The sequence below is a fragment of the Podarcis liolepis genome (genome assembly GCF_965112155.1).
Source record: "Podarcis liolepis genome assembly, chromosome: 2".
NCBI classification, from domain to species: domain Eukaryota; kingdom Metazoa; phylum Chordata; class Lepidosauria; order Squamata; family Lacertidae; genus Podarcis; species Podarcis liolepis.
The window spans coordinates 5,708,140-5,731,574 of NC_139555.1; the positions used below are offsets into that span (position 1 = coordinate 5,708,140).

Below are 23,435 nucleotides of genomic sequence, written 5' to 3' on the forward strand. Positions count from 1 at the left end.
GAATTTCCCTATGGGCTTGCTTCGCAAGACGACAGCCCATAGGGAAATATCCGGGACAGCGGGGAAGCGCAGCGCGTCTTCCCCACTGTCCTCGGACCTCCTCCGAAGCCGGGCGGTGGGGCGGGAACGCCTCCTCCCGCCGCCGCCGGGCTTCGGAACGATGCTCCGAAGCCGGGCGGCGGGGCGGGAACACCTGCCCCCGCCGCCGGGCTTCGGAACGCTGCTCCGAAGCCGGGCAGCGGGGCGGAAACACCTTCTGAAGACGGGCAGGGGGCGAAAGTCTTTGTCCCCCCTGCCTGCCTTCCCAGGGGCTTTTAAATCGCCCCGGACAGCGGAGAAGTCCTCCGCTGTCCCGGGGCGATTTTAAAATGCCGCCCGCCAGCATTTTAAGATCGCCCGGACAGCGGAGAAGTCCTCCGCTGTCCCGGGGTTTTTTAAAATGCTGGGGGTGGGAAGAAAAGCCCTTGTTGTCCCCCCCCCAGCCTTCAGAAGAGGTCCGGGGACAGACTGTCCCCGGACCTGGTCTGAAGGCGGTTTCCCTAGGAACGCATTAATTGATTTTCAATGCATTCCTATGGGAAACCGTGCATCGCAAGATGAAAAACTCGCAAGACGAAGAGACTTGCGGAACGAATTAATTTCGTCTTGCGAGGCACCACTGTACATCACCTGACTGTATGTCTCTAGGCACTGTGGTTGTCTGGCAGGGTTGATGTTGTCAGCCCTCATGTCACATTTGCAGACATCTTTGCTTGGGCAAAGCCTAAGGATCCCTGGACACTTATAGGTGGTGATCCTCCTCCAGAAAGTTAGCAATGAACAAGCTTCCTGGGGGACCAGCTGACCCCTATATACCTGATCTTAAGTCCAGTCGCAAACGACTCTGGGGTTACGGCACTCATCTCGCTTTACAGGCCAAGGGAGGCAGCATTTGTCTACTCTGCAGACAGTTTTTCCGACTCATGTGGCCATCATGACTAAGCCGCTTCTGGCGCAACGGAACACAGACACCAGAGCACGGAAATGCTGTTTACCTTCCCGCCGGAGCAGTACCTATTTATCTACTTGCACTTTTTGGTGTGCTTTCGAACTGCTAGGTTGGCAGGAGCTGGGACCGAGCAATGGGAGCTCATCCCATTGCGGGGATTCGAAACACCAACCTTCTGATCAGCAAGCCCAAGAGGCTCAGTGGTTTAGACCACAGCGCCACCCGCGTCCCCATACCTGATCTTATCCAGCCACATATAGCTTCAAGGCAGTGTCAAGGCACCAACTGTCTTGCCAGCACTTCAAGCAAGGCCACCCTTCTACCCTAGAACCCAGCCCGGAATATGAAGGTGCAGAGGGGTTCCACAGCAGACCACATGGAGAAGAGCTGAAGGCTCTCCAAAGTCTGAAAGCCATTTCTGTAATTCACAGGCCACTGAAAGCCAAAGGAGGTCTAACAGCCTCAAATGCAAAATGAAGACGTAGAGGTAGGTTAAAGTTTGAGGATTTTTATTTTAATATTTTTCCCGTACAAAGCAAGACAATGTAAATTTCATAGTTGAATCAAAACACCTTTGTTTCTTTAAAAACCCTGTCTCTTCACAGTAGGAGTCGAAAGAATGCAGCCAGAGCCGGCCCTCCAATGAGCGACAGAGTTTAGTCATTACTATATTAAAACCTGTTAGACAAGGTCTCTATAAAGTAGATCTGCTGAAGTTTAGTTCTTGGCACTGGTTCCAGAAAAGAAGGGGGAGGGGGAGGGGAAAGGAAGAGGGAAGGCAAATCCTTTATCCAAAGCAAGCAGAGTTGGAGTCTGGCTTCAGGTGCCAAAAGGGCAAGATAAACATTATCTCATTTGCTGGAAGGGAAGCTTTTTAAAAAGGCTCCTTAATGAGCTTGTAAGCTCCAGTGTTAAGTGCACGGATGCCACCCTGTCCCAGCACGCAGGGGCAGCACGATTACCAAATTGACCTCCCCCACCATTGCATAGCAGTCCACTGTGGCCCCTCCTCCAGACTTTTGACCTGCAGGGCCTTGTGCCCAGATGCTCAAAGGAAATAGACAGCTACACGCATTTGATGCCGCTTCCTTTTCTTAGGCATAGCTGTCCTCGGCTGCTCTGTCCCCAATTCCAGCAAGCAAACTAGAGCAAGGGGCTTTTCCTGCTCAGCAAAACCCACACACTTTGGGATGCCAAGGCAAAAGAAAAGACGGCAATCACCTAGCTCAAAAGGACTGTGTTGGCAGTTGCTAAAACCCCAACGGATGGGAGTTCCAGGCTAGGATTTCTCACTTACACAAATCAGCTAGTTTTTGCTACCCAGCAGCAGAACTAAATGGGATTTAGGGCGGGGAGTGAGAGAAGAAGCTGGATCAGTTAAGCGCTGGTCCTGGCCATCTCCCAGGCACCGTCCACAACAAAAGGGAGAAGCAGAGTTTGCTTTGCATCCTAACACACCCTTGTGGGTAGCTGCTTGAGCAACGCCAATCTGGGAAGAGCTGCGCAGACCGGATCAGTTTGTTCTCAGGCAAGTGTGGACACCGTAATTGAAGAATTTTAAATGACAGCAGAAATGCTCCCAGGGCATCAAGGCGTGTGCCGGTTGTGGTGGAAGAAAGGTCAGTGAAGAGGAGGAGGGAGCATGGGCTACCAAGTAAGAAAACTTGTGGGATCACTGCCAATAGTAGGGCATGACTAATATAGGGCCTGATGGATTGGGGGGGGGGGAGCTTTTGGGTGTTTGTGTACCTTATGTACAGAAGTGGAGCAAAGCCAGACTCCAGGATGAGGATCAGCCAGTCAGCTTTTTCAAAAGGCTCCAAAACCTCGAGAAAAAACCCCAACAACCACCCAATTTCCACAAAGTATGAAAGTGTCACAGATGCTTCTCATTCACATGGAACAAACAGAGGGACACCTTTAATGCGGGTCAGATTGGAAGGAAACAAGAGAAAGAGACAAAAGGGGGGAAGGGCAAGAGAAAGGAAGCCTCACACAGGCACCCGCTGTCCCTTCACTTCTCTTTCTTCTTCTTGTTCTGAAAGAAAGGGACAAAACCACATCAGCGCCCTGGACCCTGGGAACAAAACCAGCTTGGCGTTCTGGAGCGTGACCAGCGGAGGCTCTTCGATGAGAGCAAATCCGGCACGGCGCCTCCAATCCGTCTGCCTTCAGCAAGCTCCCCCCTCCCTGCCTATCTGCACAGAGTGGGGTGAGCAATGCTAAACCGTTTTCGGCCAGGGGCCACATTCAAGGTTGAGCAACCCTCCAAGGGCCACATGTCAGCCGTGGCCAAAGTTGCCACGGGACATTCGCTCTCGCACAGAGGCACTGTGCTCAAAGAGACACGAAGGCACTCCCCCACACCAATCCCGTACTGTGCTGGGAAGGAGGATTTCCATGCCTGAACAGCAAAAAACAGGGACCCTTCCTGCCCATCACAACCCCGGGTTGGTAGCCCATTTAAAATGTCTTGGCAGACCTGATCCAGCCTACAAGCCGTTGGTCTGCCACCCCTAACCTTGGACATACAAGGTGTGTTGTGAATAAGTGATGATCCCTGCCACCATGAGGCGATGCTCACCTCGCTCATGCCCAAGATGACCATAAGCTCCCGGAAAATGTTGACAAAATCCAAGAAGAGATCCACACAATGCCTGGGCAGGGAGAGAAAGAAGGGGTTGAAGTATTAGGCCAGAATTCCTACTGGACGCTACTTCCTCTAAAAAGCACAACCTATGTAAGTGGCTGATGCTAGAGACACCATCTGCCACCCCCCAGGCTTCCTTCCCCATTTGGTATATTGCTCCCTAGTTAAATTCAGGTGCATTTACCATATTTTTCGCTCTATAGGACACACTTTTTCCCCTTCAAAAATGAAGGGGAAATGTTTGTGCGTCCTATGGAGCGAAGACGCCATAGCCCCGCGACCCTCTCCCGGCTGGAGAGGTGATGCGCGGCTATGGAAGGAGCCTCTCCCCTGCGCCTTTCTGCTGCTCCCTGACCTGCTCTTTGGGGCTGGTGGTGGGCTTCCCCCCGCCAGCCCCAAAGAGCAGGTCGAAAGGAACCTGAAGCCTGGAGAGCGAGAGGGGTCAGTGCACACCGACCCCTCTCGCTCTCCAGGCTTCCAAGGTAGCCGCCTGAACGCACCTTAAACAGCACCTTGTTTTAGAGCGGGAAAACAAGAGGGGGAAAGTTCTCCCCCTCTCTGTGCAGCGCCTCCTGCCGCTTCACTGAAGGGGCGCTGGGCAGAGAGGGGGAGAATTTTTTTTTCTTGTTCTCCCCCCTCTAAAACAAAGTGCATCCTACTGTCCGGTGCGTCCTATGGTGCGAAAAATACGGTAGCTAGGAAGCATTTTAAGCCTCTCTTCCTGGAAATTCAAGCCCATTTCCAGTTTGCCCAGCTCTGTGGCCATCCAGAACAAAGGATATTTGCCTTTTTCATATTGCATCCAACAATAAAAGGCTGCTGTTGCACCTTTCCCCTATCCCGTTACCGCAGCTCCCAGATCTTTACTCCTCTGTTGCTCCATTCTGTCTGGTCCACCTACTTAACTCCTACCCCCCACACCGCCACCACTGGACACCCAGCAGCTACCATTTCCACACCCCATGTACTCACCAGATGTAGTCCTTATCTCCATTCTCGGCCTTCTCAATGATGAGCTGAGTGTCGAATAACACAAAGCCACACATCACCATAAGCCCAATGTAGAGGTTAGCCTGGAAGAGGAAGAACATGCATCAGGCCAAGGGCAGCTAAATCAGATTCCTCGAATTGGCCCTACCCACCTGCTAAAGATATACGTTCCTAAATCCCAGAAATCATACTGCTTTAAATTATTCAGGGCTGTGTTTCCTGCATAATCATGGCACAATGAGGAAAGACTGCAAAATGAGGGGCCATCTCATTCAGAACCCCAAAAATTGTAAGGAGTGCACTTAGATTTTTATTTTTTTAAAAAACCCAACTTCCCAGCCCTTCTGGTTGCAGATACGTATTTGATCTCAGAGGTCAAAAGAGTATGAATATGATTTCTATTGATCTGAAGGTGGAGCTTTAAGTTCATATACAGTGGTACCTCGGGTTACAGACGCTTCAGGTTACAGACTCCGCTAACCCAGAAATAGTACCTCAGGTTAAGAACTTTGCTTCAGGATGAGAACAGAAATCGTGCTCCGGCAGCGTGAGGCCCCATTAGCTAAAGTGGTACCTCAGGTTAAGAAGAGTTTCAGCTTAGAACGGACCTCCAGAATGAGTTAAGTTCTTAACCTGAGGTACCACTGTATAGGTCTTTGCCTCTTTCCAAGACTACCAAGAGTAGAATTCTGCAAGGTTTCTATAGTTTATACAAATCGTGGAATTTGGGTTATCCTGGGTTGTTGTTTTTAAAAAATGATGATGATAATTATTATTAAAGTGCAGGAGTGCACATTGGCCTGCCTTTATTTCAGTGAAGCCAAAACAAAGGGAAGCTGAGCACATCACTACAGGGGACTATTCCAGGGCAGGTTTGCTGCCAGCTCCATGTTGAAAAAGGCAGCTTTGCTGGAATGAGATGCTGCTGTTGCTGTCACAGGCAGCCAACTCTGCAGGCCTCCTGTAAGCCAACAGAGCCCAAGGGCATAAAGACACTCACTGTGAAGAGCCAAGTCGAGCCCACGAAAATGTTGATCAGGGAGAAGAACAGCATCAGGAACAGGCCGGAGAACAGGACACCTGAAAAATGAAAGCAGAGCTGTGGTGGGCACTGCAAGGTTGCTAGAAGGGTTCTTTCTAAGGTGTGAGGGGGAGGGGAGATAATGACCACCTGGCAATCTTACCTCCTAGGTACAGGTAGGCACGGCGCTTGGCATAGAGGGCGCTCAGCGAAAAGCAGCTGAAGATCACTGCTGTCCCCATGAAAGCTGTTGGGATGATGCTATCGGGAGAGGAAAAAGCAATAGTTGATGCCTGCACCAGGATGGACAAATCTAAGCCTTGGGGACACTGTAAAATGCCCTTTAGCAGCCCAAGTGAGACCCACAGGTCCATCTCATGCCCCATGCAAGTTAATGAACCTCATTCAGGACTTTGAAGTGGATGTTCTTTGTAGAGCAAAGATGGTAATTTTGCTTAGATGTATTTGTGGGGCAGGAGAGAGATTTGGGCAAGTGGTGGACTGCAAGGGGATGGCTTAGATGAAAAGGCATGACTTTTGGAATCACAATCCGTACCAAAAATATCATGTTATGAACAGTATGCTTAGAGGTATAGGGCGGGAGGAAATCTTTTTGCTCTTCCGAGTAAAGTTATGGTTTGATTTAAGTTCAGAAAGAACCAGTCAGGTGTTTTTTTGTGCTGGGTGGAGGGTCATGCGTGTGTCCACTGGAATCAGTGGGAAAGGAATTTGGTCTACCAACTCATTTGAATTTGACCCTTGAAGTGCATATGTCGGGTGTGGTGAGGGAACGCGGCAACCGAGTGGCGTTTTCCTTTTACCTTGGGTTGATGGCAATGCACATCTCCAGCAGAGGTCCTAGGTTGACTCCTGGAAGGACAAAGGGGTACAAATTCAGCCAAGAGGCAGGAGAGAGAATGGAATTCTTGTCCATTCACCATGTATTTCGAAGAAAGCCAAAATGGTTAACCTGTGTGTATTGTGCACCCTTCAGAACAAACATACAGGTTGTCTTGTTTTTCCCCCACCCGACCCCAAACTGAAACCCAAGTACAAAATGCCACGTAGACACAGTTTTGAAAATCTCAGTATTTAGACAGCAACTAAGGGGCCCTAATCTTCAAAGTAGTTCTATATAGGGCAAATCATTGTGTGGCAACCACTCTTGTGATGATGGCTGGATTATTTTGGCTTCACTCTTGGCACACGCACACTCATACACCCATGTCTTGCAAGAGCCACTCCCCTGTGGGGTGATCTTAGGAAGCTGCTGCAGGCACAGATCTGAATAACAACTGCAGGCATCTTTGCTGCTCTGCCAGAAGGGCTTGGATGCATCAGGACATGAATTGTATATTTCACTTACAGAAGACCCATGTTTGCAGATCAACATCTTTTTACAGTGATGCCCTGCAAGACGAATGCCTCGCAAGACGAAAAACTCGCTAGACGAAAGGGTTTTTCAGTTTTGCGTTGCTTCCCTAGACGAATTTCCCTATGGGCTTGCTTCGCAAGACGAAAACATCTTGCGCTTTTTTTTTAAAGCCGCTTGAAGAGGCGCAGTTGCGACGAACCGTGCTTCGCAAGACGAAAAACATCGCAAGACGAAGAGACTCCCGGAACTAATTCTTTTCGTCTTGCGAGGCACCACTGTAAAAGATTTTAATATTGTATTTTTTACACTGCTCTGACCGGTCCTCGAACCTTTTGCTAAAAAGTAAGTAGTATATGAACACCAAAAGCAGTTAATGAAGTGTAACTCCAGCTGACTTTGCACATGTCTGCTCTTCCAGCATCACGTACCAGTGAGGAAGGCAAAGCCTGCTAGCATGCTCAGCCGTTTCTGTTCGGTTCCCTGGTTGTGGGGTGTAGCCATCAGCCAGATCATAAGGCCCAGTGCTCCCAGGCCAGTCAGCATTCCAAACTGCAAGACAAAGTGGGAAGGGTGGAAGTTAGTACAGGCTGAGAGCAGAGGTTGGGAAAGGCATTGCGCAGGAACAGAAAGGGCAGAAATCTACCCCACGGAGCCCAGGTGGTTTCATTTGAATGATCCAGCGCATTCTATAGTCTAGACAGGGTGACAGCCATAGATAACCTGACCTGCTCAAAGATACTCTAAGCCCCTTTGCAGGGTATTCAGATCACTCAGATTTCCTTTGACTAACTTATTTTCACTGCAGACTTAAGAAAAAACAACAACATGGGAAGCAGCATTCTATCCAACTGCACTGTTCGAAGTGATTCTCTCATTTCCCACTGCTCTGGCCAATGAGTATGAGACACCAAGATGCTTCATGAGTTCGGGTTTTAATGTCTTTCAAATGTAATCTATCCAATAATTTAAAAACAGATTGAACTAGCTGGCACATCATCCCCCCCCCCCGGTCTGAAATGGCTCCGTGGCTACACCACTGGGTTCCCAGCTACCACTGTCGGGCCGCAGTCCTGAACACGCTTCATCAGCAGTAAGTCCTAAGAAATCAGTGAACATAGTGCGACAGGCTGCTAGGAAAGAAGATGAAGGGCTGCTCTATCAAGATATGGCCCAGAAAACCATTCCCAACAGGATCCTGTGCTGCTCATTTCTGAAGGCTGTGGCTGGGCTCCGTTCCCTGAAGCCATCCTGCAAGAACCAGTCCCCAACAGTCAAGGTGACCTCACAGCCCTTACACACATCAGCGCCAGAGCGCACTTACCTGCACCAGCTGAGTCACCACGTTGATGTAGGCACCACCTGCTGCTAGGAACATGCATAGCGCAAAGCTAGCATAGACCTTCTTCAGGTGCTGCTGGGTTGATGCGGAGCTGCAGAGGGCAAAGGGAAGAAACAGTCAGTGTCATTGCATCTCAAAGCACCTAGAAGCACAGCTGCTCCTTGGCTGGCTGTTTGCCAGCTCCCGGGCACTTAGCAAACTAAACAAACAACACTGGATCCACTCCAGAGTACCTGAACAACGGAGGTGGGGAAACTTATTTACCCTAGGGGCTGCATTTCCAGCCTTAGGAGGGCACATGCCTACAGTGGGCCTTCCAAGACCAAGTGAGTGCAGCCATTCACCCACAAACGTTATGCCTAGTCAGCCGCATTACACACAGTCCCCGAACCAAGTTAGGCTTGAAAAAGCATCTTAGAGACCAACTAAGTTTGTTATTGGTATGAGCTTTCGTGTGCATGAACACACATGGAAACCCACACCAATAACAAACCTACCGCTTTTTTCGTTCTATAGGACACACCGGACCATAGGAGGGGGAGAACAGGAGGAAAAAATTCTCCCCCTCTCTGCTCAGCGCCCCTTCAGCGAAGCGGCAGGAGAAAGAGAGCCCCTTCCATTTTTCCTCCCACTTCGCTGAAGGGGCGCTGCGCAGAGAGGGAAAACTGTGCAGCGCCTCTCCAGCGAAGCGAAGTCTGGAGAGCGAGAGGGATCGGTGTGCACCGACCCCTCTCGCTCTCCAGGCTTCAGGCGGCTATCCGCAAGCCTTCTGAGCACTCTGGGGGCTTCAGGCGGCTTCAGCGAAAGCTACACAAAGCCTCAGGAGTGCGGGGGGAGATCTCCCTCTGCACTTCGGAGGCTTTGTGTTGCTATCGCTGAAGCCAAGGAGCCTGCATTCACTTCATAGGACGCACAAACACTTCCCCTTCATTTTCGGAGGGGAAAAAGTGCGTCCTATAGAGTGAAAAATACGGTAGTTGGTCTCTAAGGTGCTATTGGAAGGAATTTTTGAATTTTGTTTCGACTATGGCAGACCAACACGGCTACCTACCTGTAACTTGAAAAAGCATGTTAGCTTTTTTCCAAGTCTAACTGGCCGAGGGGGCAATCTTCCTGAAGACTGCAGTGAGTGGCAGGTGGGTTTCCTGCAACAATAAGGCTTTATCCCCCCAAGACTAACTGTGGGGAGGGGCATTTTTAGTGTGGGTTTAAACACTCCCCAGCTGGAACTCCCGTAAAGACACGCCTCCTCCCCTGCACTTAGGCAAAAGCCTTATACTAAAGGCAACAGAAGACTTTCTTTCAAGCCTAATTGCAGTGGGGTGAGGAAAGGGCACTGCAAGCCAGGTGGGGAGTGCACAGCAGCTGCATCTGACCCATGGGCTGACAATCCACCACCCCCAATTTAAAGGCATTTGACTCACAGCTTCTGGAGCTGAGACACCACTTTCCCCAGGGAGATGGTATTAGATATTCTCAGATTGGCTAAGAGAGGAGCTAGAGCTGTTGACAAAACTGGAAAAATCCCTGACAAGTTCGGTGCTGGTTTGCAGCACCTACTTTGTACTGCACAGCAGGTGCTCCTAAAAAATGGGTGCTGGCACTAAACCATGTAAATCCTTTTCAAGCCTTGGCCTCTACCGACTCACACATAAGTGGGGAAATGCTTGCACAAAATTTGGTAAGAAACACCAAACAGTAAATCCTGAGAACCTTAAAAGATGAATTTATACTCAACAAGCCCTTTAGAAAAACAGAACAAAACAAAAAACCACACACACACACACTTCAGCCTGAAGGTCTAGAGTGCAAGTAAATATTTGCAGTAGTCTCAAAAGGCTGTGATGGGGGAAGCAGGAGAAGGTTGGCTGAACATGCAAGAAAAGTTCTTTGTCTATCCCATAACTGACAGAAGCAGAACAGATTACACAAGCAGGCAAGTTAAGAAACATGCATTTGCTTAACTTCTACCAGCTGAAGAATTTAGTTTTTATTGACGTGGAAGTTTTTACTCAAGTGGAATATTTGGGCTCTGAGCCCAACACGTATACAGTCTTGCACCCAGGGCCACAGGGAAGCAGTAAAGCCCTATTTCTGGCTCCCTCATCCCCATTCACCATCCACAATAAGGGACAGATCACAAGATTACCTCGCTGTTTTCATGCACCAAAAATGACAAATAAAAACAACCTCCTGCAAAACTGCAGCCTGCAGTAAAACACAGGCCAAGGGTATACTCACATGTGGGAGAATTTGAAGAGGGCATCAATATTTATGTTCCTGTTGAAGACATCCATTGTGCTAGCTGGTAGACGGATGCAACTCTTGGTGTCAAAATACTCAATCTGCAGAAAAAGATGAAGAAGGCCACATCAGAGAGGTGGGGGTGGAGAAAGACAGTACAGTTCTTTTCCAGGAATGTCCAATGTGATCCATGAACATCCAGAAACACCTGCCCCTTTTAGCCACAAAACTCAAGTTCTTCTTATATGACTGCCCAAAATACTTTAAGCAATATTATTCAGCCCATAAAGCTGCTCCAGAAGGGATTCACACTCACACACACACACACACACACACACACACACACACCTGCTTCCTAGTACAGTGGTACTTCGGGTTACATACGCTTCAGGTTACAGACTCCGCTAACCCAGAAATAGTACCTCTGGTTAAGAACTTTGCTTCAGGATGAGAACAGAAATCGTGCGGGGGTGGCGCGGCGGCAGCAGGAGGCCCCTTTAGCTAAAGTGGTGCTTCAGGTTAAGAACAGTTTCAGGTTAAGAACGGACCTCCAGAACGAATTAAGTACTTAACCCGAGGTACCACTGTAGTAATCTAGGAACACCAGTACTCCTTCAGAGCTCCTAGTCTCTGTTCAACTTCAAACAAGTTAACTAGGATACAGGGTTTCTAATAGAGATCCACTGCAACTATCTTACTAACTTTGAGCCTACTTTGTCAGGGGCCAAGGGAGAGAAGTCAAAGACCCCCCTATGGAAGGTCAAGCAAGATGTTACTCCTGGAATGCAAAACCTTCAAACAGCTCTCCCTACTTCAAAAAAACGCACATGCATCTTCTATCCAGCCTCCCCTTCAGGGCAGATTCTATCTAAATCTCAACCAAGAACGCAGATTTCCAAATATGCAGTGAGAGGGAGGGAGGAGAAGACTTGGGACTAGCCACAGACAAAGGCTCAAGAAAAAGGTTATTTGTCCCACCCCACCGTGCTAAGGAACAAAGAAGAGGATGCTTACTTTAGACTCGCCAAACACAGCCCCACACACTGCCTGCCTGCAAGCTGATCCCCTTCCTTGTAGTCTGGACAACCTAGAGGCTTCAACTGTTTCACCGGCTCCAAGTCCTCTTGGTATCTATGGTGCAATTATTGCAGGCTGTTGCAAGGCTAACTGCAAGTTCTCAGGGAGTGGGGGAATTGGCCTCACTGGGGAACTTTGCTTCACAGCTTGGCAGCTGGAAAACACTTGCATTAGCATTCCTAATGACCTCCCCAGGCAGAGATGGGGAGGAGTCACAAGCCATGTAGCTGCCATAGCCAGAGAGCAACCTGGAAACAAATGGATTGCTCCCTGTTGCTCAAGGTGGGATCCCTCCCCTCTGTTGTGTTATGCACCAACATGTACAGGTATTTTACCTGCCCAGGAGAGCACCACAAGTGTGATATGACTGCCCCTGTCTGCGTGCGCAATCCCCCCCCCCCCAATTATCATGATACCTGATGTAGCCTCTAGCAACTGATGCAATTGACATATGAAAACCAGTTCAGCAACTAATTCCTTACCCTTTTGACAGAGAGGAGAAGGCTCTTGGGCAAGCTTACAAAAGTAGGCCTGGATTGCCTAGCAAGGAGAGCTAGCATTAAGGAAATGCAAATACTGCAGTAATTGTACACCTATTGCATGGGGTGACATGATGGCACTTCCTCCTTTGGCAGAGATGGAAAATGCCTGTCAAGTATCTGTCTCCTACTTTTTTTAAAAGCAGATCTAATCTGATCATTCCTTCCAAGTGTTCAGGATGATGCCTATGGGGCCACTTCCTTTTATTCTCACAGTAACCTGTGAAGTAACCTTGTTTCCTGCTTGGCAGGGGGTTGGACTCGATGGCCCTTGTGGTCTCTTCCAACTCTATGATTCTATGATTCTAAGTAGGTTATGCCAAGAAACTTCCAACGCCGCCTAGCTTTCTTTGTGCAAAGGTTGGAAGACTGATCTTCCTGGTCCCAGCCAACACTTAGGGCTGACAGATCCCAACCCCAGGCAGAAAAATCTAAGGGATCCAGCTTGTAGCCCATTATCACCCCTCTCAAGCGAAGAGGATCCTTTCTGCACAACTCAAGCACATTTGCAGCGTCATGATAGCAAGGCCCTGAAGTAAACCAAGCTACGGTTTACCACGATCATGTGAATGTGCTGGCCCCTTGGGAGAAGCTCGCTCTCACTTTGTCCCTCCCTCAGTCCTTGTGCTTAAGTTGTCTCCTTAGCTACAAACTGTAGCCAAGAACAAACCTTTGCTAAAGAGCACGATTAAGAAGGAGAGCTTAACCACAAGTCCAGGTTCAGACAACATGTTAAGCCAAACCTTGGATGGGTTGCCATGCTAAACTAAAAGGACTAGGGAAGATTAAAGTGGCTGTGATTTCCTCCTAAGAAGCCAGCATGTTTGCACATTTGTGCTAAGTAATAGTTTGGTTTAGTGTTACCTGCACATGTGGCCAATGGCTGACGCCGAGGACCCTAAAACAATCGCCCCTGAGTTTGTCATTACGTTATAATCAGAGGCTTCAGTGAAGTTGCTGTCACTAGCATTGGAAAGTAAAAGAGTGACAGCACACACAAGGAACATGCGCACGCACGCACACCCCTCAGCTCTTAGCAGACCTCTTCATCTGTCTTGCTGCTGTGTGCAAGGCCAACCCGCTGCAGGCAAGCAGAGAGGTAAATGGAAAAATAGCAGTGTAATGAGAAGGGGTGCCAAAGGCATTTTCCCTGCACCAGAAAAGTGAGTTCTCTCCCGTTTTGTGAAAATATTATAAAATGTGTTATTTTAGAATGATGAATTTTAAGTCAAGGTGTTAATATATCTACTCCCCAAAAATGATTTCTAAAAATTATGCAAACAGAAGACTTACTTAAGACTATGCACAGTATCAGATCATTACGATTCCTGTGCACCGAGAAGAAGCAAGACCTGAGTTGTACATGGAAAGTACAACTCTTAAATGCAAGAGCAGTGTGCTTTCTGCCCCTAGGAGGCACTGCCATGGTCAGCTGAGAAGGAAGAAGGATTCAATGCCTTCTTTGCTTGTAGACTTCCTCTCAGAGGCATAGCTGGTGAATCTGTTTCTGTCCTCTTGACTAGGTCTCAAAGGACTGTCCCCTTGAGCAGATCTCAAATCTGTCATCATTTGACGACAAATATGAAGATGCGGAAATTGATAGCTAAGAAAATGAGACTAATTTAATTTCATATAGTTTCACTGAGTCTTGGGTTCACCCCCAGTCTTTTTCTTTTATGGAATTGAGTGCTTTATGTCCGCTTGACACTGTGGAGGGCTGAAGGAGATACAATAACTTTCAGAAAACATAAAAAATTTCTTTGCTCAACTATAATGGTTTATGGTTTCTTCTAGTTTTATTCTGCCTGCACCATATAACTGGCTTGTAGCTCTATTTGTAACAAAATATAATTTATGTAAAAAGAAGTAAATTTATTTAACATACCAAACATGATCATTCTATGGCAAACCAAGTTAAAGTGACGCTCAATTTGTAAATAGCGGTAAAAATGATTAGTGCATATTTTCCTATTTCCCCCAAAATGTCTCTGCCTGCAAGAAATAAATAAATCTTCCTCACTATTTTTCTTCAGTGGTTTCAAAATTTCTGGAAATTTTACATCATTTTACGAAGAGTAAAACAGCAGAAGGAGCAACTGGCTAACCAATTACACATTTATTACCTGCTGTAAACATGGACTAGTGTATTTGCTATAGAATTTGGAACAGAGCTATTAAGTCCATCAGTTTGAGAAGGCTTCACAATAGCCACAGAAAACCCCTGCATGAGGTGTTCTAGAATTATACAGGCAATTGTGGGTCTTTTTCTCTGTGATTTGAGAATGAAAATCCATGAATTGGAGGAATTTTTAATGGCACCAATACTGCAACCAACCCCAAAGATCAATATACTATTGGTTGGTTTGTTCTGTCATTAAGACACCGTATCCAAAGGTTCCTTATGTATCTCACATATTGCCACAGTGCAGCCATGAATCTAGTCAAACCATGCAATATTCTTTTTTCTGTATTTTCACTTTTAGAAATAACTATGTTCTGCAGCACTCTAGCTTGATGCTGGGCTGCCTATAATCCAGTTGCTTTTGTAAAGTCACTTCCCTCCCCTCGTCCCATTTGACAAAGAAAACATTAAACTGAATTCCTAGAATTGTGATTTGCCAGAGCCAGGTTGTGATTGCTTTAAAAAAATGTACCGTATTTTTCGCTCTATTGGACGCAGTTTTCCCTCTCCAAAAATTGAGGGGAAATGTGTGTGCGTCCTATAGAGCGAATGCAGGCTTGTGCCATAGCCGCGTGCAGCCCCTCCGGCAAGGAGAGGCTGCACGGGGCTAAAGGGGAAGCCAAAACAGTGAGCGGGATGGATCCCGCTCGCTGCCTTGCCTTCTTCCATAGCTGTGCGCAACCCCTCGGGCAAGGAGAGGCTGCACGGGGCTATGGCTTCTTTAGCCCCACGCAGCCTCCCCCAGCAAGGAGAGGCTGCGTGGGGCTAAAGGGGAAGCCAAAACAGCGAGATCCATCCCACTCGCTGCCTTGCCTTCTTCCATAGCTGCGCGCAACCCCTCCGCAAGGAGGGGCTGCACGGGGCTATGGCTTCTTTAGCCCCACGCAGCTTCTCCCAGCAAGGAGAGGCTGCGCGGGGCTAAAGGGGAAGCCAAAACAGCGAGCGAGATCCATCCCGCTCGCTGCCCTGCCTTCTTCCATAGCTGTGCACAACCCCTCTGGCAGGGAGAGGTTGTGTGCAGCCTGTACGCTGCTCTTTGGGGCTGGGGGGAAAAATATTTTTTCCCTTGATTTCCCCCCCTAAAAACTGGGTGCGCCCTATGGTCCAAAAAATACGGTAATTTAGTCTCCAGTTGCTTCAACAGAGGCTCACATTAGACAATTCTTCTCTAGGAGCAGGGTAGTTGGCCAGCTTGACTGCACTTTGTAGGATGCAGATTGGATGTGAGTAGGAGAGCACATGTGCTCATGTTCAGGAATGAAGTAGCCCTGCCTTGAAATCTCAGACCTGGGAGTGTAAGACTTGGTTCATCTCCCTTGGAAAACAGATTGCAAGGTCCCAGCTACAGAGTTCATGCCATTTCAAGACACTGCTGAGCAAGGATCATTTTAGCCATACCCTCGAACAGAGAAAGTCAAATGCTGCCAGCAGAAAAGCTAAAGGCTCCCAGTTTCAAGAAAGCAGGGTGATCACATTGCCTCAAGAGGTCATATACACCAGGGGTGCCCAAACTTTTTTCAAAGAGGGCCAGATTTGATGAAGTGAACATGCGTGAGGGCCGATCAAAGTTGCTGAGACCTCTGGAACAAATTAAGTACGTAATCAGAGGTACTACTGTACACCCTCTTCCAGCTTAGATTTGCTCTACATCTAAAGAGTCTTCAGTTCTCAGAGGTCTGCAGATGCAGAAGGCGAAATTATGCTCTTGAGACCCTGAACAATGGCCATCTTAAGGTACAAACTTGTTTTTGGTAAAGCTTGCTAGAAAAGAAAGAAAGACATGCAACAGATAATTCAAGTGATAAGAAGTTCTCATGTGAGTCAATATCGGGGCACCAAAATGGGTCACCCTGTGGTGGAGGAAACATGAGAGAGAGTCACATGCCATCCAGAACTCCTCCCAGATATTAAGACCAATTCAAGGCAGAAGCCAAACCAGATGCTAAATAAGATTTGACATGTGAGGTTTGCCTCCTCCATAAAATGAGGGTGGCAGGGGGTGAGGGAGGCAGCAGGAAGTGGATTTGTGAAACGAGTGAGCTTTATTGAAGATGCCAGACCAAGGTAGGATTCACAACATGAACCAGTGATCCAGAAAGTCAAAGTGAAATTAGCAAGTCCTCCCTGCTTCTCACTCAAGATTTGATGCCTCTGGAAATGGATGTTAAAGTGGAAACATGCCAGGCTGAGAGGTGATCAGAAAGGTAATATGCCTCCTAATAATAGTCCCTTTTGGAGTTTTGCAAAGCATCTGTAAGGTGCCTATCAGTCACTGTGCTGATCCACAGGCCACTTTAAGGAATAGCTGGAAGAAATTCCTATCTTCATTACAACTCTCTGGCCATAACAAACACATAAAGCTGCCATATAACAAGGTCAGCCCATTTGTGGTTCTAGATCTGTTCCATTTACTCCAACCGGCAACAACTCTCCAGGACCTCAGGAAGCCCTGCTATAAATAATCACTTAAAAAACATGGAGATACTGGGAGCTGAATCTGGGACCTTTCTCTACAACTAAACTTTGGTTCTTCAGTAAAACTGAACCTAGAAACCAACTGGAACTAAATTTTCCAGACTGGAGTCCATTTCCAACTGCCAGTCCTAAAACAAAATCTAAGAACATGTAAAACACAACACATTTATGACCACAATTATTTTAAAATATTATCTATTAACTCTTTGCAACTTAAAACTCCTTCCAACACATCAGGTTGCTTTAGATCACTGGACTTCAACTGGTGGATCAGGACCAGAGATGGATCAGGACCAGAGATGCATTTTAAATAAAAGGACACATTCTACTCATGTAAAAACACACTGATTCCAGGACTGTCCATGGGCCGGATTGAGAAGGCGATTGGGCCACATCCAGCCCCCGGGCCTTAGGTTAGGTTGCCTACCCCTGGTCTATTCATTAAGTAAACAGACATTTCCCCTGCTGACCAGGATGGCCTAACTTAATAACAGTAATCCTCCAACAAGCAACCAGTGTTCAAATTTGCTAGGCGCATATTTCACCAGGCTACCGGCCACTTGTGACCAAGTAAAGATGCCCAGGTGCCATGATAGTGCCTGACACCACCATCTGGAGAAGTGATGGCCAGACTTGGTCCTCCAGCTGTTTTGGGACTACAATGTCCATCATCCTACCTAACAGGACCAGTGGTCAGGGATGTTGATGGGAATTGTAGTCCCAAAACAACTGGAGGGCCAAGTTTGGCCATCACTGCTCCAGATGATGGTGTCAGGCACTATCACTAGGAATCCATGGATCTTGACTGTTTCACATACTAGTGACACATCCTGTATAATTCTATTCATTATATTTTATCTGCACAATCAGAAGGAATTTCGGGAACCAACTTGTATTGTAAAATACGACTTTTGAGCCCTCTGGCCCAAAAATGGCAACTAGGCATTCTGTTTTGGAGACTGCAGCTCTGGTTTAAGTAGCCATTGGCACCTAGCTTATATATCTGAGTTTCTAACACTGCAAGCAACCTATCTAGTTGTAATAAAAATAAGATGGATGCTTCAACCTAGAGCATAAGTGAGTAAGCTTCTCAACCAGTTGAGTGCCACAGTCTAAACTTGCATTTGATCTTAGACTATGAGATTTCTTTAAACATTGTAGGCATTGTTTGAAAGTACGCCAAAACAATAGTCTTCCTGAGCTTCCAGGAGACTAGATTGTTCAAAGCAATGCTGCCGCTACAGCACCCTTAGCCAAGGTGAAGATTGGGAACTTCAGGTCGCTGGTAAATCACTCTCCATACAGATATCAAGTGTCTCTCTTTTATAGAAGGTGCTTAGGAGGAGAATAGGCCAACTGTTGACAGAGAAAAGTCACAGAACTGGATCACAGAATTAGATAACGCTGAGTCCTTAAAAACACTGAACAGCATTGTTGTTGTATAAAGTGATTCTTAAGATGACTTATCAAGTAGCTGTGGTCTTTGCTAAACTAGCTAAATACAAAGGGTCTCTTTTAAATTACTCAACTTTCCTCAATCTTAGCTCTAAGCAAAAGGGCAGGTGTATTTGATCATGGTAACCCAAGAAGTAGCCTTTGGGGGAGGAATTGCAGCGGCAAGACCACATGGCTCTATGTGCATCAACTCCCAGGTTCACTCTCTGGTATCTCCAGTTTAAAAAAGAAGGTAGCAGCAGGTGATGGGGAAAAGCCCCCCGAGAGTTGCAGTCACTGCAGACAACAGTGGGCTGGCGGGACAAAGTCCTACACGTCCCCTGCACTTTCTACAACTCAGCAGTACCTAAAAAAGAACCTCCCACATTTCTTCTCTGTGCAACAACCAGGGGTAGTACAGTAATTGCAAAACAATGTCAAATGGTCAAGCCTAAATATCCATGGAAACTTCAGGTGAAATACACAGGCTTGCATATTGTAAGAGTTTATAGGGAAACAAGCCACCACACCTGGGGTAAATGCTTTTCAAATCCATGTTCATCCTCTTGATTCAGTTAAAACTGACCAGAAACCTCAGGCAAGCTTTTGAGTGATGGGGGGGTGGGATATTAAACTCTCCGTTTCTCATGTCAAAACATAGCTCTGTCCACAGCAGCCCAATGTTTACAAAAATTACTTGGCTCGACTGAGCCCATAAGAGGAAACTATCATCCAAAAGTAAACCCTTGCTGTAACTTGATTCTATGTTAGCACAACCAAAATAGAATTACAAGTGAAAACGAAATCCCAGAAGAGAAAGCAAACTTTGGAAGTGCTTGTGTAATCCAAGTTAAATAATGAACCTGCTTATGAGGAAATAAAGAACCCATGATCGTTTATCAATAACTAACCAGATAACACTTAGTCATAGCTATAACCTTTAACCACTGAGGGCTGCCTTAGAGGGACAGCTCTAAGGAGACCGTCACATTTCACCCACCAGTACCCCGACAGAGTAACTTACTAGCTGCAAAAGAAAGGAAGGGGAAAAGGATGGAGGCAAGGGGTAAGCAAACCTCCCCTTTAGAGCCCCAAATAATGGGCAGGATGATCCTTACAGCCAAATGGCAGGAGAGAGAAAAAAATAATGTCACACAATGACCCATAACATCACGTGAGCACTGTGACATCAGAAAGCCAGCCAATCAGCTTTGAAGTTCTCTACTGTGGAGCATCTGTCAGGCTTCTGCTCAAGCAACAGGTTGCCATACTCCCAACTATCCCAAGCTCAGGAGAGGCATTTGGTTTGAGCACCAGAGGCTCCCTACTCCAGCAGGCCCAAGAGGCAATATTAACAGGATGTAGATGGGGCAGATTTTAATGTCCAGTTCTCATATTAATCCCCAAGGGCACAAAACGCCAGTCAGTTATGAGAGCATACAAGTCATTAAGCAGCTGGAATTCAAGAACTACGTCAACACTATGTGTTCGAAGTTGCAGCTATTTGCACAAAAAGCACCATGCCATTGAGCCAAATCACCTAACACGTCAATGGGTGTGGATCCTTTGATCTGTAACAACCACAGGAACAGAATTTACCAAGAAAACAAACTTGCACTGGGGTGAAGTGAAATTATCCCTGGCTGAGGTATCTGATTTCTAGATATAGATGATTTGGCTCAAATCTGCCTAGGATATGCAAATATATTTGCTCTGAAGTCCTGTTCCTTAGTCTGGACATGAGTACCCAAAGCTGGTGATGCTCAGGATCGAGGGAAAAGCTATCTGCGCATCCCTTGTAGTTATTTCACATGATCCAAGACTTGGTTTTGAGAATGAACCCACATTCCAGGGCCCAAACAGTACAATATAGGGGCTTCCTCACTACTAATGCTCCAGAGCAGAGGGGAACACTATGCAGCCCTCCAGGTGTTGTTGGACTACAACTCATCACCTCTGACCCATAAGCCATGTTCCACACAGCTAACCCAGAGCATGACACTTAAAAGTTATAATCTGCAAGAAAGAAAACACTTCACCAAACAAATATCCAACAGCAAGTCCAGAGACTATTCCACAATCAAGTAGTCCAATATACCAGCAAGTTTTATTGCATCTTTTCTGGGTGCAGGTTCCATGTCTCGAGTTTTTGACATCTGAAGATAGTCATCTTCAAATATCTAGAGGGTTGTCACACTGAGTGAGCAAACTTGTTTTTTGCTCTGGAGACTTGGACCTGAACAAATGGATTCAAGCTACAAGAAAGGAGATTATGACTAAAGAACTTTCTAAGAGTAAGAGCTGTTTGACAGTGGAACAAACTCCCAAGAGAGGTGGCAGACTCTCCATCTGCTTAGCAGAGATAAGATGGCCATCTGTCATGGATGCTTTAGTTAAGATTCCTGCATTTGGAGGGTTGGACTAGATGACCCTCAGGGTCCCTTCCAACTCCACAATTCTATGAAATATGTTGAAAGCACAGGTGAGAGTTATGGTGAGGAAGCTGAAGCAGATGGGAAGCCAGTGTGGTAGGAAATAGTTATCTACCATGACTACAGAAGAGGCATGTTCTATGGGCCGCCTTCCAGTCCTTTCGATGCTCAAATACAAAGACAGACAGCAGCAGCAGCAGAGACAACAGAGGCCAACTCTAAGCTTAACCCTGACTCAAACCAAATAGTTCGGGACAGCTGAGAGCACTAACGCCCCACCTTCCCACCCCTCAGCAAAAAAACCCCTACTCTTGCCAAAGCAAGCGGCAATACACATGCCACTCCCCCCCCATTCCCCATTTATCTCTTTGCACGTATGCAAAAAACGCAAGGATTACAGAACAGATCAGTCAAAATGAAACAAAATCAGATTAAACAAGGCCTGTTTTCAAACTCCAATGGTTTCATTACCCCCGAAGCTTTGCATCGTTATCTATTTTTTACCACTGGCAGGGGCGACCGGAGCAAAACTCAAGCTTCCATTACGCACTTTGCAAAGACTATTTAATAGTTAACAACACAGTAATCTGGCTGAAAGCTACGAGCGACAAACCCAACGCTGTAGACACGGGACAGGCTAACGTGGGAAGAGTCGACTCCACGGGACCCTGGAGCCCGGGATCCAATTTTCGGGAACAACCCACCATTCCTCCTCCGGCAATCGAGGGAGGTTCGACCCACCGTGATATGGGGGTGGGGCGGGGGGAAAGAGAGGGGTGGGGGATCCCTATGACGTCAGCTCTCTCTCTCACTCCCCCCCCCCCCGCCGAAGAGACTGACCAATCCGAGAGGCAGAACCAGGCGGAGGGGATCCCTCCCTCCCTCCCTTCGCGGAGCCCGACACAAAGGGGCGGAGGGGAGGTTCCAGAGCGCGAGGGCCACTTCCGAAAAGGCCCCTCGGAGTAGGGCGGGGAGGCTTCGGAGACCGCGCAGGCCGAGGGGGGCCGGGACCGGAAGTAGGCCCCAGAGAGGCGCGGCGGCCCTTACCTCCCGCGGAGGATCCTCTTGCCTCGGCGTCGACAGCTGCTGTTGCTCCTTGGCGAGCCGTACGTGTCTCTCCCCTCGGACGCCTCCGCCCCCTCCCGCTTACGTCCTCCTTCCTCCCCGCTCCGCCGCCGCGCCATTGGCTCTGTCGCCCCCAGAAGTCCCGCCCCGGCCTCGCATTGGTATTTAACCAAACGATCTGCGTACCTCGGTTTCGATTGGCCGGCTGCTGACACCTTTTCCTTTTCATTGGTTGCGCGGCCGCGCCCAGGCAGCTGCCATTGGTCCATCTCGGGGTGGGGGATGGGGCGGAGGGGCAACCAATGAGAAGCGGCGCTCAGGCGCGACGTCCGTTGGCTTTCCAGCGTCGGGCCAATAGGCAGCGCCCTTGGTAGGTTGCGGCCCGATTGCGACAGCTCGGTCGTCTCCCCTTTCCCCAGAAGTGGCACGCGGCCCCCTCGTGGCGGGAGCGCGAGGAGAGCAGCGCAGGGCGGGCTGCGCAGCGCCTCTAGCGGCGAGGTTGATTCTGGCTGTGCGTACGGCGTCCCGGCGCATCCAATGGCATGGAGTGCCATCTACCGGCCAATCCGCCTCACTGCACCTGCAGTTCCAGGCTGAGAGCCCCGCTAGGCGGGAAAATGCGCAGATGCGCACCTCCTTGCAAAGCTGTCTCCGCTGGGCTGCAACCCTTGGCATTGCCGAATGTCACCTGTTCCCACGCCGCACTGCAGGCTGGTTATTGAAGGCAATGAGTCCAATGGCAGCCCTTGTTCAAAAGGTTATAAATTGGAATCATCCTCAAAAAATACGGTTTTATATATGAAACTACAATAGTATCGATCACTGCAGATGGTGACAGCAGCCACGAAATTAAGAGACGCCTGCTTCTTGGGAGAAAAGCAATGACAAACCTAGACAGCATCTTAAAAAGCAGAGACATCACCTTGCCGACAAAGGTCCATATAGTTAAAGCCATGGTTTTCCCAGTAGTGATGTATGGAAGTGAGAGCTGGACCATAAAGAAGGCTGATCGCTGAAGAATTGATGCTTTTGAATTATAGTGCTGGAGGAGACTCTTGAGAGTCCCATGGACTGCAAGAAGATCAAACCTCTCCATTCTGAAGGAAATCAGCCCTGAGTGCTCAGTGGAAGGACAGATCCTGAAGCTGAGGCTCCAAGACTTTGGCCACCTCATGAGAAGAGAAGACTCCCTGGAAAAGACCCTGATGTTGGGAAAGATGGAGGGCACAAGGAGAAGGGGAGGACAGAGGACGAGATGGTTGGACAGTGTTCGTGAAGCTACCAGCATGAGTTTGACCAAATTGCAGGAGACAGTGGAAAACAGGAGTGCCTGGCGTGCTCTGGTCCAGGGGGTCACGAAGAGTCGGACACGACTAAACGACTAGACAACAACAACAATAGTATCAGCTGTCATATGCATATTTAATGGTGTCAGATAGATATACATAGGCGCCGACTCCATGGGGCTTGAGGGGGCCCGAGCCCCCTCAAAAATTCGTTTGGGGGGGCTCCGCCCCCCCAATAATCTCCGGCGCCCCTCCAGCAGAGCGCCATCGCCACGCCTCCCCCAGCCCAAAATGCACAGGGTCGGGCTGCATGCCTCCTGCCCTCCCTCCCGAGCAAA

At 48.1% G+C, this 23,435-nt stretch overlaps 2 protein-coding genes across 5 annotated transcripts in view; one reads left to right on the plus strand and one right to left on the minus strand.

The window, feature by feature from the left end:
• Positions 1-23,435, plus strand: part of ADCY6 (adenylate cyclase 6) — a 934,310-nt gene that overhangs the window by 153,968 nt on the left and 756,907 nt on the right. The gene's annotated exons all lie outside the window — the stretch shown is intronic.
• On the minus strand, positions 1,481-21,950 carry TMBIM6 (transmembrane BAX inhibitor motif containing 6). Of its 4 annotated transcripts, XM_083485453.1 has the most exons (11): positions 19,339-19,427; positions 11,622-11,738; positions 10,605-10,708; positions 8,346-8,454; positions 7,453-7,573; positions 6,471-6,519; positions 5,813-5,910; positions 5,629-5,708; positions 4,611-4,711; positions 3,573-3,645; positions 1,481-3,026 (listed from the first exon to the last, which is right to left on the minus strand). In XM_083485453.1, the coding sequence occupies exons 3-11, from the start codon at positions 10,658-10,660 to the stop codon at positions 3,003-3,005; spliced, it is 711 nt and encodes a 236-aa protein (XP_083341579.1). In that variant the 5' UTR covers positions 10,661-10,708; positions 11,622-11,738; positions 19,339-19,427; the 3' UTR covers positions 1,481-3,002. The 4 variants fall into 4 exon arrangements, with proteins under 4 accessions (XP_083341579.1, XP_083341577.1, XP_083341580.1 ...); XM_083485451.1 differs by lacking the exons at positions 11,622-11,738; positions 19,339-19,427 and adding an exon at positions 21,794-21,950; XM_083485454.1 differs by lacking the exons at positions 11,622-11,738; positions 19,339-19,427 and adding an exon at positions 21,360-21,480.